Source organism: Sorex fumeus, unplaced genomic scaffold, assembly GCF_029834395.1.
Source record: "Sorex fumeus unplaced genomic scaffold, SorFum_2.1 ptg000136l, whole genome shotgun sequence".
Taxonomy (NCBI): Eukaryota; Metazoa; Chordata; class Mammalia; order Eulipotyphla; family Soricidae; genus Sorex; species Sorex fumeus.
The window spans coordinates 4,040,714-4,055,814 of NW_026606193.1; the positions used below are offsets into that span (position 1 = coordinate 4,040,714).

A 15,101-nucleotide genomic window follows, 5' to 3' on the forward strand; every position below is an offset into this window, starting at 1 on the left:
CACACACCTTTTATTCTGAGAGTTCATTTTTTACAACAACAAACAAACAAACAAACAAAACCCCAAAGGCCATCGCTGTCTTGGGATTGACAAATATAATAATGTTGTTCTTCTCTTGCTTCACATTTCAGGTTTTTTGTGTTTGTTCTTGTGCCACCCCATCAGTGCTCAGGAGTTTTTCCTGGCTCTGTCCCAGGGATCACTCCTGGTGGTGTTCCAAGGACCATACGGGGTACCAAGAATCAAACTGGGTTAGCTGTAAGCAAGGCAGGCCTCCCAACTGTTGTGCTATCGCCCTGGCCCACATTTCAATTTTAATAATGTCTCTGTCGACCTTTTTCTCCAGCTTGAAACTGCCTATACCTTTGATGTTTTCACATCCCTTTTAAAATCACGTCATCTTAGAACTGTGATTTGTGGGTGAAATCAATACGGCAAATGCCATGAGGCACACTTGAATCTAATATAATGTCCTAATTCTAGGGTTTGTGTGTGAAAATATGTATATTTAATTCACGAAGACCTACTCTGTGCCAAGGGCCACGTAGGATGCAAATGTTCTTTGCAGTTCCGCTCCTCAGACCCACATCGTAAACAAGAATGCTTCCCAGTGCTCTTTCCTTAGTTCTCCTCTTTGCTGCTTCTGCAACTGATTCGGGAAGTTCCCCCCAGTGGGTATCCCTGCTTCACCTCCGACATGACTCCCACCGTCTCCAGCTGGAAGCTTCTACTGAATTCAGAGCATCAGAAGGCCTCCCACCCCTCACCCACTCTCGCACGCACAGTGCCTACAGCCTGCTTCTGGGAAGAACCTTCCCTCTCATAACCTTGTGACTGGGGGATGGGGCGTTCTGCACTGGAGAAAGATGTTCAAAGTGGGAAGAACAGGGCCAGGGAGGGCAACATGTTTGAGAGGGTTCTCCTCTGTGTGTCCTGCTTCCCTTCTAGAAACTTCCCCCTGGGGCCACTTCTTCACCCTGCCTGTTTTCCTCTGGTCCCTATTTAGCTTAGTACATGTCAAACTTAGTAAAACAGTAGCTGACATTTTTTGTTTGTTCGTTAGTTGGTTTTTTGGGTCACACCCAGCAATGCTCAGGGGTTCCTCCTGGCTCTGCACTCAGGAATCAATCCTGGCGATGCTCAGGGGACCATATGGGATGCTGGGAATCGAACCTGGGTCGGCCGCATGCAAGGGGACTCCCCGCTGTGCTATTGCTCCAGCCCCATTAGAGCTAACATTTTAGATGCTTAGTGAAACTCAGTACATAGGCCGACCTTTGTGGGCCGCCACGTCCAGCCAGTGTGAGGCGGTTTTAGGTTTCACACTCTCGCTTTCCGTTTTCCCAGACTGCAGCACTGGGGACCCCTTTCTGACCCCTCCGCCTGCTGCTCCCTGGGCGGACACACCGGCCTCCCTTCCAGGCACTGCGATGCGGGACCCCCTCCACTCTCTGGGGCCTTCTGTGGCCCAACAGTACACGAGAACAACGGTAGGTGCCTTCACAGTTGGGGTGTCCACTCTGATCTCCCCCAACCCCCTTTCTCAGCTTTTGACAAAAGCTTCAGACAAGTGCAGAGGCAGGACAAAAGGAGGGACGAGCCCTCATCGCTTTTCAAATCGCTTCCCAAGAACCGACAAAGGGCAAAACTCCAGTGTGGGTGGACATCTGGGTTCAGACTGGCCTGGAAGGCTGCGACCAGCACCACGGGCATCGGTACTGGAACTGACAGTGCAGTGCTGGGCGGCTGGCATCCCTGCAGGCTCTCTGGGCAGGGGCCAGGCCTGCGTGTGCCACCTTGTCAGGCAGGTGTAGCACCTTGGCAACTCAGAACCTCCCGGACAGCAGCCAGGCCCCTCCTGTCCTGGGGACTGTGCCACAGGAGATGAGCTTCACGCCTCCCTCGACACCACCCCACCAGAGGTGACCAGCGGGTTGCCTGCCCAGTCCAAGATGCAGTGGAGGAAGTAAGTGGGAGAAATTCGAGCACCATCAGCGTTTGCTGGCAGGGGTACCGAGGTGACATCCCATCTGACAGACCAGCAGGGACTTCTCGAGGGAAGCTCCAACTCTGATCAGGAGAGGACACGGGGGGGGGGGGGGGGCGGGGGGGCAGCGTGACCAGCAAGAAGCATCTGTATAGAGATCCGGGACTAGGGGCTGGGTCAGTGGTCAGCACACAGGCTGCCTGCAGAGCCCCCGGTGGGTTGGATTTTGGGCATCACACGGTTCCCCCGACTGGTAGGGACAGCCTGAGGACTCCTGGCTAATTCAGGGCCCAGCACTGGGCCAGGAGCATGCCTGGTCAGGAACCCCCCATGGCGCCCCTGGACTCCCGACCACAGCTTTGTTGTCTCTACCTCCCAAACGAGGCCGCAGTGGAGTAAGGTCTCAGACCAGCGGGGGCTGAGGGAGAGAACGCGTCCTTGCATGGCAGCCTGGCCCACACATCTTGGTTCCTGAGCCCTCGGTGCTGCTCCAGGTGGGCTGTGGCCACACGCGAGGACCCGGACTGTGTCCTCACGCTGAGGCTTGTCCAAGGACGCGGCATTCCACAGCTGCCCTGGATCAGCACGAGCTGAGACAGCACATTCACTCACAGGCCGGGCTCTGGGGTTCACTCCCTGTTCCAAGGCCTTTTGTGCGTTTTCCTTCGGAGACCCCGACAGCCCCTTGCTCCCCGACTAACAGGCCTCTGTGATGAGGCCCAAACTCAGTGGTGAGGTCCTGCTGTTCTGCCTTCAGGTTGCAGTGGCAAGAGCGAGGCTTCTCTTCTTCATTAGGCTCAAAAGCAGGAAGCGTCTGGCTTTAGCGTTTTCCTGTTTCCCGCCCTCCTCCCCCAAATCTGAAATGTACAATTATCCCGGCCAGATAATTGTAACTCTAACTCTGGGTAAAAAAGTCAAGGGAAGGACGGGGTGTCCGCAGCTCCAGCAGAGCCCAGAAGGCGAGACAAGGCCCTTGGAATGGAGAAGAGCAGACCAGGAAAGTTTCTGCCAAAGCACAAGCCCAGTGTCCCTGAGGGAACCAAAGGACCGTGTTGGCAAAGGCCCGGAAGGAGGGGGCACTCCGCACCAACCTTGACTCCAAACAAGAGTGAGGACAAGACAGCTCTCGGGGTCCGGCAGCGGGGGCAGAAGGAGGAGTGCTCAGAGGGCCCGTGGGCGTTACTTTGCCATGAGAATGAAAACATGAATATTTGATGTCAGTAAATCCGAGTGTAGTGATTTTCTGTTGCTGGAGTCTGGGGCGTGAGTAGCGCTGCGGGCATTGTATTATCGTCTCACTCAGGTGGGTGTTTACCAGGCTGGGTCCAACACTGACGGAGAGAGTGCTCCGGGCCTCCCCATTATCAATACCAGCCACTCCTCCCCAGCGCAGAACAAAAGAGTTTTTTGGCTCCTGAAGAACGCGGCTCAGAAATGGATGCTTTTCCGCGGGTGGAAGGGAGGCCGGGAGGGGCGTAATGCGCTATAATGATAACCTGGGTGTACATTTGTCACTCCAGCAGCACTGTCGTCAGAGCTCGGTGCTGACGAGCCTCTCGGGGAAAACAAAGATAATTACATGTGAGCATCTTCCTTTCAGCGGAATCTTTCATTTTCCGATCTCGGGACTTCAGGAGCATTCCGCAGGACGGTCTTTGAAGCACGGCTGAGCACACCTACGTTCGCTGGGACACGATCAAGAAAGGCCGTATTTGACTCGCTAGACGACAAGCTGAAAATTGAAGCATGGACCCCAAAGCTCCTCTCTCTGGCTCTTCTTCCTGACAAGGACTTGCGCTTCCCAATTCTGGGAAATTCGAAACAAGGTCCTTTGAATCGATGTGGGCCTAATCAGTGGGAGCCTCAATGGGAAAGTGCCGGATGGGCTTCGAAGGGGTGGAGTGAGAAGGAGTGGAGGCAGCAGAGAGGAAAGTGCTGGAAAGTGCTAGAGGCTGAGGTGGGGCCCCAAGTCAGGGTCAAGAGGCCACTGCTTTCCTGTGACCTTTAACCCCGTAATGACAACTGGCTGAATTTCACAAGCTTTTCTCCAGGTGTCAGCTTGGACCATTTATGGATCACGTTTCTGGTGGTGGTTTTCCCAGCTAGGATGACCACATGTCCACTTGGGAAAAGCACTCTAGCCTTCTGTTCCCATGCAGGCTCTGCACAAGAGCCAGAAGCTTCCATGACAGAAAAGAAGAAGCTGAGCTTTTGTATAAACGTAGGGGAATAAGACTGGGCTGAAAACAGGGCGCGCAAGAGACCAAAGGAATCACACTTATTCTCTGTATCTTAAGGAGAGAAGCGACAACCCAAGCCAGACATGATAAAGCCAAGTGCCCCCGAGGAGGCATATTTACCTCATGGCTTCTTTCCTGTGGACAGTCACGTACATTTCGTAGACTCTCCCCTGGGGAATGGCCCCGGTGGGAATCAGCAAGCTCACTCCTGGAAAGCAAAAGAGAAAAGCAAGAGCAGGAGTCAGACGGAGCGTTACTGACCCCCTTGGAGGCCAGAGAAGGCAAAGAGATTTTCTGACCTGCAGGCGCACGCCTACTTTTTCTTCCACAAAGGAAAATCGCCACAGTCACTTCCTTTGCTTCCTGACATTTTTTTTTCCTTACCAGAGTTCCCTCTGAGCTGTTATGGAGGTACTTTACAGGGTGATGTCATTTTTACATTCTTGTTTTATTTAGTTAAGGAATGGACAGATGGTTTCAATGTTGTTTTCCTTGTAAAGTAGGGGAAAACCAGCAACAGCTCTTAGCATTTCAAAGAGCGGTAGCGAGGTATAATTTCTAATTAAAATATCTCCCAGAGTTTCAAAGTCAGGGTGCTAACCTCAACAATATCCAAAACATTTTTATTCTGAAATATCTGGTTAGCATCAGTGTTTTTCCATAACAAACTGAGAGTTTTGTGAGGAACTTTCCACAGACAAAGCTCTAGAAAAGTATACATCAAGTGCTCCTTTTTTCTCACAGCAAGTTGAGAAAGCTTTTTATTCAATTTTTTTTTTTTTTTTTGCTTTTTGGGTCACACCCGGAGATGCACCGGGGTTATTCCTGGCTCTGCGCTCAGGAATTACCCCTGGCGGTGCTCAGGGGACCATATGGGATGCTGGGAATTGAACCCGGGTCTGCCGCGTGCAAGGCAAATGCCCTACCACTGTGCTATTGCCCCAGCTCCATTTTTATTTAATTGTTAATTGACTCACTTGCAGCATGGCATTGGATTGAGCTCAGTTCTGAGCTAACCATGCCCAGAGCAGGGATTCGAACTTAAGTTTGCATCAGAATCCCCAGGATCATTTATTAAAACAAGGTCTGCAAGACTGGGGTGATTGTATGGCTGCTGAGGTGGCTAGAATTTGCCTTGCACAGGACCAAGGAATCTTCAACTCCAGGCACCTCACCTAGTTCCCAGTGCCAGATGGAGTGATCTCTGAGTGAACCAGAAAACGAACAAAAACAACACAGGTCTGACCTTCAGAGTTAATGTTGCAGGGTCTGGGGAAATCGGAGCTTGACTAAGTTGCTGATGAAGACAGTGACAGTGTCCTGAGGTCTCTGTGAGACCCACAGTCATGGTTCTTATGCGGGCATGGTTCTTATGTGGGCATGGTTCTTACGTGGGCATGGTTCTTATGTGGGCATGGTTCTTACGTGGGCATGGTTCTTATGTGGGCATGGTTCTTAAGCGGGCATGGTTCTTACACCAGCAACACAAAGATAATTAGGGCGGGGACAGCATGCACATATCTGGATCCGTGATTTGATGCTAATAAATGTTGTTTAATTCAATTCATGAAAAATGTATGGAGCATCTTGCTGTGGTGTTGTGAATGCAAGAAGTAAAAGCTGGTTTTCTTGTCTTTGAATAGCTTATGATTTAATTAGTGAGGAAATGTAATATACCAACTGAGCACAGGGCAATGATGAAAACAACCTGACCACCACTGGAAAGTCTCAAGATTAAGGAACAGAGAGTTAGGAGGAAAAAGTGATTCAAAGGCCCTGGTGTAACCGGCTGCGTGGCCGAGGAGTGTGGTGCTTTGGCGTGCCTTGGGGTGGCAGCTGCGGGTGCAGAAAGACCACACTGGTGCCTAGCAAACTGCGGTTTTCTTTAATGGGAAAAAGCAAATGTACTTTTGTGCTTATTATAAGGATGCAAGAGGATTATGTTGTAAAGGAGAGTAAGAGCTGACACCTACAAGGTAACCATTATCACCTTATTAAATAAAATATGTAAGCGGCCACTGTCCACTGCATACAAAGCTCTCTTTTCCACTAAAGAATTCTTCACAATAGTTCCTATTTGGAAAGGTGGCAGGTAGAAATGGAAAAGAAAGAATCCGTGACTGTCATTCAAAAAGCTGACTTAAAAAAGACTAAAAATTTTTAGAAGTGCAATGTTCAAACGCCAAATAAACAATAAAAGATGTTTAATAGACTAATAGACTTTTAAATCTCATTTATAGTTATAATGATTTTAAAGTGTATTGTACAATAGTATGAGAATGAATGAAAAAGAGTTGAGACAAAAGTATTCTAAAAATGACTATGTGGAATGTATTAGGAAAGGGAAAAATGATGTCCACTTAATAATTTGACTTATTAAAATGTACATTTAAAGTCATGTGATGAAAACTCCCAAGAGAAAGAACTAAAGACCAGTGTGTGCTCAGCCCTGAGGACTTGGTTCTTGCAGCAAAGAACTGAACGTATTATTTCCTTATGAAAACTTCAGGTCAAGCAAACTGCTTTTTATTGCAATGTGTACACAATAACGAGACCCAAAGAAAGAATTCATTCACCTTATTATGGACAGTAGTTTCAAACCCATGTACAGGGCTTGAAACTATTGGATTAATGACTACTGGATTGGTAACTACCGTATTTTAATCAAACCTCGCAGTCACTAAATTTACTTACCATTTAAGACTTCTCTGAGGCCTACATTTTCACAGTAGATACTAGATAATGTTACAAAAGCTTTACATGATGAAACTTTGATTCTAGACAGATACATCAGGTCAAACCTTGAGGTTGAAGAGTGTCATAATTGTTAATTAAATAAAATTTTGTGTCTATTAGGATGTCCCCTGATCCCCTAAAAACGAGTCCTCTGAAATACTGCTTCCTGTAATAAATTGGGAGTGAGACAACGGGTCCTTTTTCTAATTAATTTGTCCTTTTAAGTGTGATGGTGGTGGGGATGCCGCTGGCTTGATCCTGTCTGCTGAGGCTCAAGTGAAAAGGTCACAGACAATTCCAGACTGTGCCCGGAGGCAGCGGGGGAGAAGCGTGTCTAAAGGAAGCATCCCCCGAGTTGTTTTGGAGAGGGAAAATGGTTTCACTGATTTTGTCTGAAGTGCCATTTGGTTCCGACCCGAAGGCTCGGGTTTGACAGACTTCCACGGAACTCTCAGGTCTGACAAAGACAAACGGACAGAACGCACTTCCAGGCTTGGCCTGGCCACTTGCACCTGTGGAATTACCTGAATTGGGAACGATGAGGTGCCCCCCGAGGGAGTTGAAGGTGCCAAACGCAGTGCAAGATGGGTCCGTCTGCCTTGCCAGGCTGTGGGCCTTCAGGTTGAGGGCCTCATTCTCCAGCAAGGACTGGGTCATCTGCGGGGACAGTTTGGACGCAAACTCGGACAGTTCGTCCTGGGGGGTGACAGCCCCGGAGGTGTTGTAGACTTTGATTTTCAAGCTTGGCAGTGGGTCCAGGATCGGAGAGTTGGTCATGGGGATCTTGTCGGAGACGTCATGCAGTGCATACACGGGTCCCCGGTACATGGCTGCGGCCGACGTGAGGTCTGGGGGCACGGTCAGGAGGTCTGAGGAGGGAAGAAGAAGCAAGTCCCGTCACGGCCTTCCTCTAAGCAGTTCTTTTAGCCAGCACCTTCTAAGCCAGTGGTAAAGCAACTCAGAGAATACCCAAGATGTAGTGGTACCTAGGTCTGATGAAAATCAGGCAACGAGATGAATGTGGGTTCATTTTGCTATTGGCTATAAATACGCTTTTATTATCTCATTCATACTTTGGACAACCTGGCAGGCTACCGAATGTAAACTACCCACACGGCAGAGTCTGCCCAACTCCCCGTGGCATACCCAATATGCCAAATCCCAGTAACAATGATGGGTCTCATTCTCCTAACCCTGAAAGAGCCTTGAATATGGCACTTTCGAAAACCTCAGGGCTAGGACGAAGAAGACGTTACTGGTACCTGCTCGAGGCAATCAACGAACAACAGGATGGTCGTGATCGTGATCGTGATCTATAAATAAGTAGACAAGTTGATTTCGTATTTTGTCTCAACGTTACAGTGATTGTTGATAAGGTATTTACTTGTTCATAAGCTACTTATCTATCCCAGAGACCTCATTCATAGACAGAGACCCCGTCCAGGTGACTTTTACGTACTGTTCTCCCTGGTCTGGGTTTCCGTTCATTTTCAGTTTATTGCAACATGACACTGTTCATCCGGAAGGAGGAGAGACAAACTCAAGAAATCAGCTCACCAACTGTGTGTGTGTGCTTGTGTGTATGTGTGTGTGCCCGTGTGTTCGCATGTGTGTATGCATGTTCATGCATGTGTATGTGCCTGTGTGCTTTTGTGTGCGCGTGAGTGTGTGTGCATGTGTGTGCGTGTGTGCACGTGCATGCATGTGTGTGCTTGTGTGTGTACAAGTGTGTGCTTGCACGTGTGCATGTGTGTGCGTGTGCGTGTGTGTTTGTGCATGAGTACACAGTCAGGGGCTCACTACCAGTGCTCAGGAACCTGGAGGCCACTTTGTTGATGTGCAGTCAGTTCGACCAGACTCTACATTCAGTGCTAGGGCAGGTGACTTGGTCTATCTTGGAGCAGGGGGTGTCAGGGGTCACCCGCTGTCCCTGAGCGGGGCAGGAAGTGCTGAGAATCAGTCAGGTCCTAGTTCAAATGGGAGGTACCGAGCATAAGAGGCGGCTGTCACAGCAGGGGGACCCAGCCTCTCTTCCCTCTCCCTCTCCCACTCTGCCTTGCTGCATAAAGGAAGTTCATTCGGCAGCTAGAAAGACGGATCGCATCCCTACTCTTCCTGGCCGGTCTCCCCGGTGAGCGGGGTGGAGGGACTCCACACCTCCCCAGCCCAGGGCCCCACTGCCGCACACCCGTCTCCGGGTGGGTGCAACGCTCGCTGACCTTGTCTTGCTGCTTTGATGTTCACAGGCTGGAAGCCTCCATTGAGAGCTGAGGAGTCAATAATATCCGACTCAAAGTCACGGTGATTCTTCCGATACACAAACAGGGCCACGGCGGCGGAAATGGCCAGGCAGACGATCACGGCGATCACGATGCCCACGTACAGTGCCACGTCGTCCGAGTCAGGCGCAGCTGGAGGGAAGGAAACGTGGCCCCACGGTGAGAGGAATCTCCCCGCGCCCGCCCCACACACAGGCTTATTGTGTAGTTTTTCTAAATAGCTATCTACTTTTTTATAGGTTAATTTCAAATGCATTTTTAAAAAAATCATATAAATCTGTGTAGCCTCCTGGCAAAAAGTTATCTCTGATTTCTTTCCTCTTTCTCACCCTTCACTCATCTACTAACTAATCTATCTTACACTGGGAAGCATAACAGACCGATTCATCGGGGGCATTAAAATACCTGGAGCTAAATTCAATTCCAGACCACAGAGAGAAAAACATATCGCCAATTCTGGATGGAAAAAATTTGAAACAAGCTTTTGAACTTACTAATATTTTTTATAACACATAAACCCTCCATTAGAGATCGCTGGTATGCTCTGAATATGCACATTTATTGAACCAGAAGACTTTCCTAAATATTATTCCAACTTGTAAATTCACGCTCCATAGTTCTTCTCTCGCTCTCTCTCTCTCTTTTTTTTTTTTTCTTTTTGGGTCACACTCGGCTATGCACAAGGGTTACTCCTGGCTCTGAACTCAGGAATTACTCCTGGCAGTGCTCAGGAGACCATATGGGATGCTGGAAGTCAAGCCCGGGTTGGCTGCATGCAAGGCAGACGCTTTCCCCACTGTGCTATTGCTCCAGCCCCCCTCAGTCCTCTTAGCTTCTCCGAAATGACAAAGAGTTGGCGGGGAAGGTCTAACCCAGCACAGGGTATGTCCAAAACAGTCGTGCCGGGCCTGAAAGGTGTGCTTTCAGAAGACCCGGATCCAGGGGGCAGAGGTCAGTGCTATTAACTTTGGAATTTTGACAGAGATTCAGTTCTACCTCAGAGAAGGCTGAGCTCCTCACAATTTCTTTTTCAGAGATTTACATTTGAAGTCCTCATTGCTAGAAAACAGCACCCCAGTCTAGAGAGTGAGATGCAGGTTGGTTCAGTGATCAGAAAGGTCACGGGACCCCAGCAAGCAATTAAACATTTGTCCCGCACAGCGTGTGGCCAGAAGGTCTGTTTCTGGTACAGCGAGAGGAACATTCTCAGAATGTTGCCTTGGTGGCACGGGCTACACTTTGATCAGGAGCCAAAGGTGACAGGTGCTGACAATTAAAACCAACCAAACAGAATGAAACCTGCCCTCATCCCCACCGGCATCTCCAAGCCTGTGTCCAGTCCTCCATGACCCACAGATGTCTCCAGCAAAGTTAGCAGGAGTTGCTGTACTCACTGGACAGGACACGACCAAACTTGGATTCCAAGTGGCCAAAAGCCACCCTTTCATGCTCGATATTATGGACAAGTCTACCTTTGTGCGTGTGGGGTGGGCACTGGTTTCCAGGGGGCCCAAGTGCTTTTAAGGTCTCTCGGTCCCAGCGTGGGGGGCGGCTCTGCTCAGCCATCTCAGCTGGTTTAGACACGCGACAAAATGACAATAGGAAGCATTTTCCTGCTGAAAATCAGACTGTCTATCCCTTTGAGAAATGTGTGTTTAAATTCACTCTATGTGAAGTGGCTCTTTTTCGTTTTTTAACTTCTCTCTTCCAGAATTAGATTCTAGAGTCTCCACGTTCCCTCCAATCGAGTCTCTACCGACAAATGTTTTCAGAACCCAGGGCACCCAACACTCCTGCTTCGGGAGACTGCTTGCAAAGCAGCTGGGCATTATTTAGTTCCTCTGGCCCTGTCTGAATTCTGGTCCAAATCCTAGAGCTGAATCCTTCATATTTTACTTTACCAAGCCATAATTATTTGTTCAACATTCACCAGCTCTAACACAATAAAGACGCATGTTCGCTCCCCTTTATTCTTAGCATTTGAACCCTGCCTATTATTGATATCAGAATATTCCAGCCACTGGGACTCAGTTTCCGGCGGCAGACAGAGATTTTTCAAGCTGCCAGATACTTGAAATAACCTTTTCTTCTCTTCAGCGTGAAAATCTAATTTGCTTTTCCGTATTAGAATATATCAGGTGGCTCTTTCCCCTGCGCACATCTGCGATCCAAAGAAAGGTAAACTTGAACTGGGGGCAATGGCATTGAATGATTATTCAGCAACATAAAAAACCAAACATCAAACTTACAAGAAAATCCATATTCATTCTGGGTTCTCTGCTCAGTTGAAATGGGATAAATGAAACCTTGAAAAGAAAGAAAATATAAAACAAAAATGGAAGCAAAAACAAATGAATGATGGAAACAAAGGAAGCAACATGAGGATGGCTAAATTAAAAGAAAAGAGAAAGGAACCTGTGATCACCCGACCCCTGGTCCAGCCCAGAATCCTGAGGCCGTACCTCCTGTCTGCTCAGGAGCCTCACGGAGAATTAATAAGTAGGCAGATTGAATTTCAGAGCAAAAACTGGTCTCGAGTCACTAACTTTGGAGTGCTTAAAGTCTTTCTTTTATTGAGCATAAACTCTAATGGATCTAATTTATTTCAGACATCAAGGGTCATTAGCATAAGGAAAATCTTTTTTCCTTATCCTTGCCATATGCTTTAATTCCCAGGACATACTCAGCAAGGCTTTAAACAGTTTCTTTATTCTTTTTTATTGAATCATAACAGCTTGCTCTTGGTCTCAAAGACTAAAGAAGACCGTCAGCGTTGGTCAAAGGTTAAACACCCACTTACTGTGCTCATTTGAAGCTGCTGCCTCCACCCTTCATCTCAGAGTCACTTTTTGGATATCCCATTGTTTCTGGCTCCCCCACTTAATGGAACACAAGAAGTTTCCCCATGGGACAAAGCAGTGTATCAGTCCATTGGAACTGGAAAATTTTGATGTGAAACTATTAAAATATCAATAGGGTTTAGATGTTACAAAGTTATTCTTGGGCTGAGCTTCAGATGAACGGTATAAATTGGGCAAGAAGAAAAAATCACATCTCAGTAGTAAATGCAGAGCTATTACCAGCATTGTCTTTGTTCTCCTCCATGGGTTAGAGAAGAAAATGACCTGATGTTGATAACGGTAACAGTGGCAGTAGTAGGTTGTAATAGAAGACGAAAAAGAAAAGCGTTTTCAGCTGTGAACCAAATGTTTCTGAATGAACGTATCTGCATATTGTAAAAGTATAACTTGCAACTGGCATCCACAGTTCCTGATACTAATATTGCACAACATGTGAACTCATCAAATGATACAACCCCATTGGATTGAACCCTAGAAGATAAGCGAGATTCATGTGAATGAAACTTTCCTAATAATGACCGAGTGCAAAAAAGGTAGAGAAACTGCATAAGTCATAATTAACTGTTGGAAATTAAAGGCCTGTATTGGTTTAATACTAAAGATAGTGCTAAGTCATGTCTCAGATCAATCTTTTATAGTTTACAGAACACTCAGTTCCTACGAGCTATTTACCTATTTGTGGCACTAATTCTAGAGAAGCTTGCAGCAGTGTTCTCCTAATGAAAGAGAGGTGTGCTGTGGCACAGAAGGGTTTGCTCTGAATTAATTTTTAATGCTTTATTTTAGAGCAATGATTGCAACCTTCTACCCGGTTTTATAAATATTATATTCCTTATTTCAGTTGTCTTAGTCTATGTATTAGGTTTGATTTTCATTTCAAACACTTGTGTCTGGTAATAACCTTTTTCCATTTGTATTCTGTGAACTCAATAAAGAGACATCTGGGACATAGACCAGGAAGAGATAAATGTTATTTATTTTTGAAACTCAAAGATTTCAGACAAAAACTCAGCTCTCTGCTAGGAGAGGAGGCTGGTTAGGCACTGCCCTATTTGGTGGGGTAACAGGAAATAGAAGGATGTCAAAGTCGGGTTTTTGTTTTCTTTTTTCCAGGTGAGAGCATAAAGAAATTTGTGTAGTAAAGGTCATTTGGGAACAGCCTGTGTGTCCCCTGAGAATTCTGATAGCTTCAGCACCAGCCTGCAGGAGCAGAAGAAAATATGTTGGACCTCAAGAAATCTCGCTAGAAAAACCTAATCTGTTCTGTAAATTCTTCTTCTGACAAAGTTCTGGGTCTCCAGGGTTTATAGACCTCCTCTCAACAAAAGCCCCGCTCTAGATAGACAGACCAGAGAGTAACAAAGATGAACTTGTAACTTTCATTTTAACCTAAATTTTCCTCAAATTCATGCAGGTCTGGCCAACTCAATCATTTTGTGCTTTATGGAAGTGAGGTGAGCTTTCTATTTCATTTCAGGCACAGACCTGGAATCTACATGAGCTCATTCACTCAGTCATTTGTCTAACAACCTGAACCATAGATTAGGTTCTGCTTTATGCCTAGGTGACAAACAATGGTCCAAGTTCTTCCTCAGTAAACAACAACAACAACAACAACAAAAGCACGCAAACAAAATAGTGAAGTGTTTGTACTGCTGAAAACCCCTTTACAAAACAAACTTGGGGCTGGGTGATACTAGAGTGGGTAAGACACTTCCTTGTACATAGCCCAGGCAGGTTTGATACCAGGCTCTGTTAAGGTTCCCAGACTCCACTCGGGGTGACCCAAAGTGCAAGCTTGGAGCGAGCCTTGCACACCACCAGGAGTGGCCCCCAAACACACACACAGACAGAGACACACACTGTATGAACAACTGAGGAAGAGAACGAACAACTTGTAAAATGAGGGAAGAATTTCCAGTTAAAGTAAACTCTGATCCTGAAGGAAGAGAAGGAATCGGACACAGTTGCAGAAGGGAATGATGTTCCATGAATCCTAAGGTCCCAGCAAATCTTCTGATGGAAAATCAAAGATCACTTGACTTCTCTACAGAAGATGAAGGGGTAGATTTACATGGATAGTTTTTAATGACCCATAACTAGGGAAGGTCTATTAAAGCACTTGGTGAACTTTTTGTATTAGAGCATGCTCTAAAACAAAAATTGAAACCATCAGTATAACTTGTAGTTATTTCTCATCGTCAATTAGGATTTATCCAGTCAAACTGTCATTTTCCTCCATATCAAACTGAACATTGTAAACAGCCTACTATTAAGTACAAATACGAATGCGCTTGGTTTCAGACACTGTGACATAGAAATTCATGGCAACTCTGCACAACTTTTCATCGATCAAAGACACTTCTGCAGTCGTACAACTAAAGCCTCACTCAGAAGCCTGGAATCAGAAAAGAAGGGCTCACTGTTTTTCCCCAAAAGGAGAGGAATACAGAAGCACTTTCCAGTGTTTGTTTTCCTACTCCTCCATCTGATCCTCCTCTCAGGGAACAATGGGGGACATTTCCTTCAGCTAATGAGGTGAGCACACTGAGACAGTCCTAGCAGTAATGAGAAATCACATCTTTGGCAGAACACGGTGCAAAATAATTGCTTTCAGTGTCACTATCAATAGTCTGGTTCAGAAGCTGAGAATTTCCGTTCACTTTCCTATTTGAAAGGAAGGCTAACTGGAAAAAGCACCAGAGTTGTCAGCCAAGAAGGTGAAATTAAGTTTCTCAGTGTCAGGGACCAGGACCTGAATGGCCTTGACACTCCCTCAGTCAGGGACCATGAGCGTTTTGTCAAACTACTTCCTTCTCTCAGTATCCGTGTTTCTATCTCTCTGTGAGGACACTGCACCCCCACAGCTATGGAAAAGATAAAACAAGATAGATACAGTGCTGGAAGGCGGCACGGTTTCAATTCATGATCAGAATCAGGATGGTGTGCTCAACAACATGCTGACAACCCGGGTTATGGGTTTTATTTGCAGAGCTGA

At 46.8% G+C, this 15,101-nt stretch overlaps 1 protein-coding gene across 1 annotated transcript in view; it reads right to left on the minus strand.

The window, feature by feature from the left end:
- UNC5C (unc-5 netrin receptor C) overlaps window positions 1-15,101 on the minus strand; it is a 387,108-nt gene that overhangs the window by 47,537 nt on the left and 324,470 nt on the right. Inside the window, exons 8-10 of the mRNA XM_056106641.1 lie at window positions 9,183-9,374; window positions 7,488-7,832; window positions 4,348-4,435 (exon numbers count right to left, since the gene is read on the minus strand). Of these exons, the coding sequence (XP_055962616.1) occupies window positions 4,348-4,435; window positions 7,488-7,832; window positions 9,183-9,374 (625 nt within the window). The remainder of the gene's footprint in view (window positions 1-4,347; window positions 4,436-7,487; window positions 7,833-9,182; window positions 9,375-15,101) is intronic.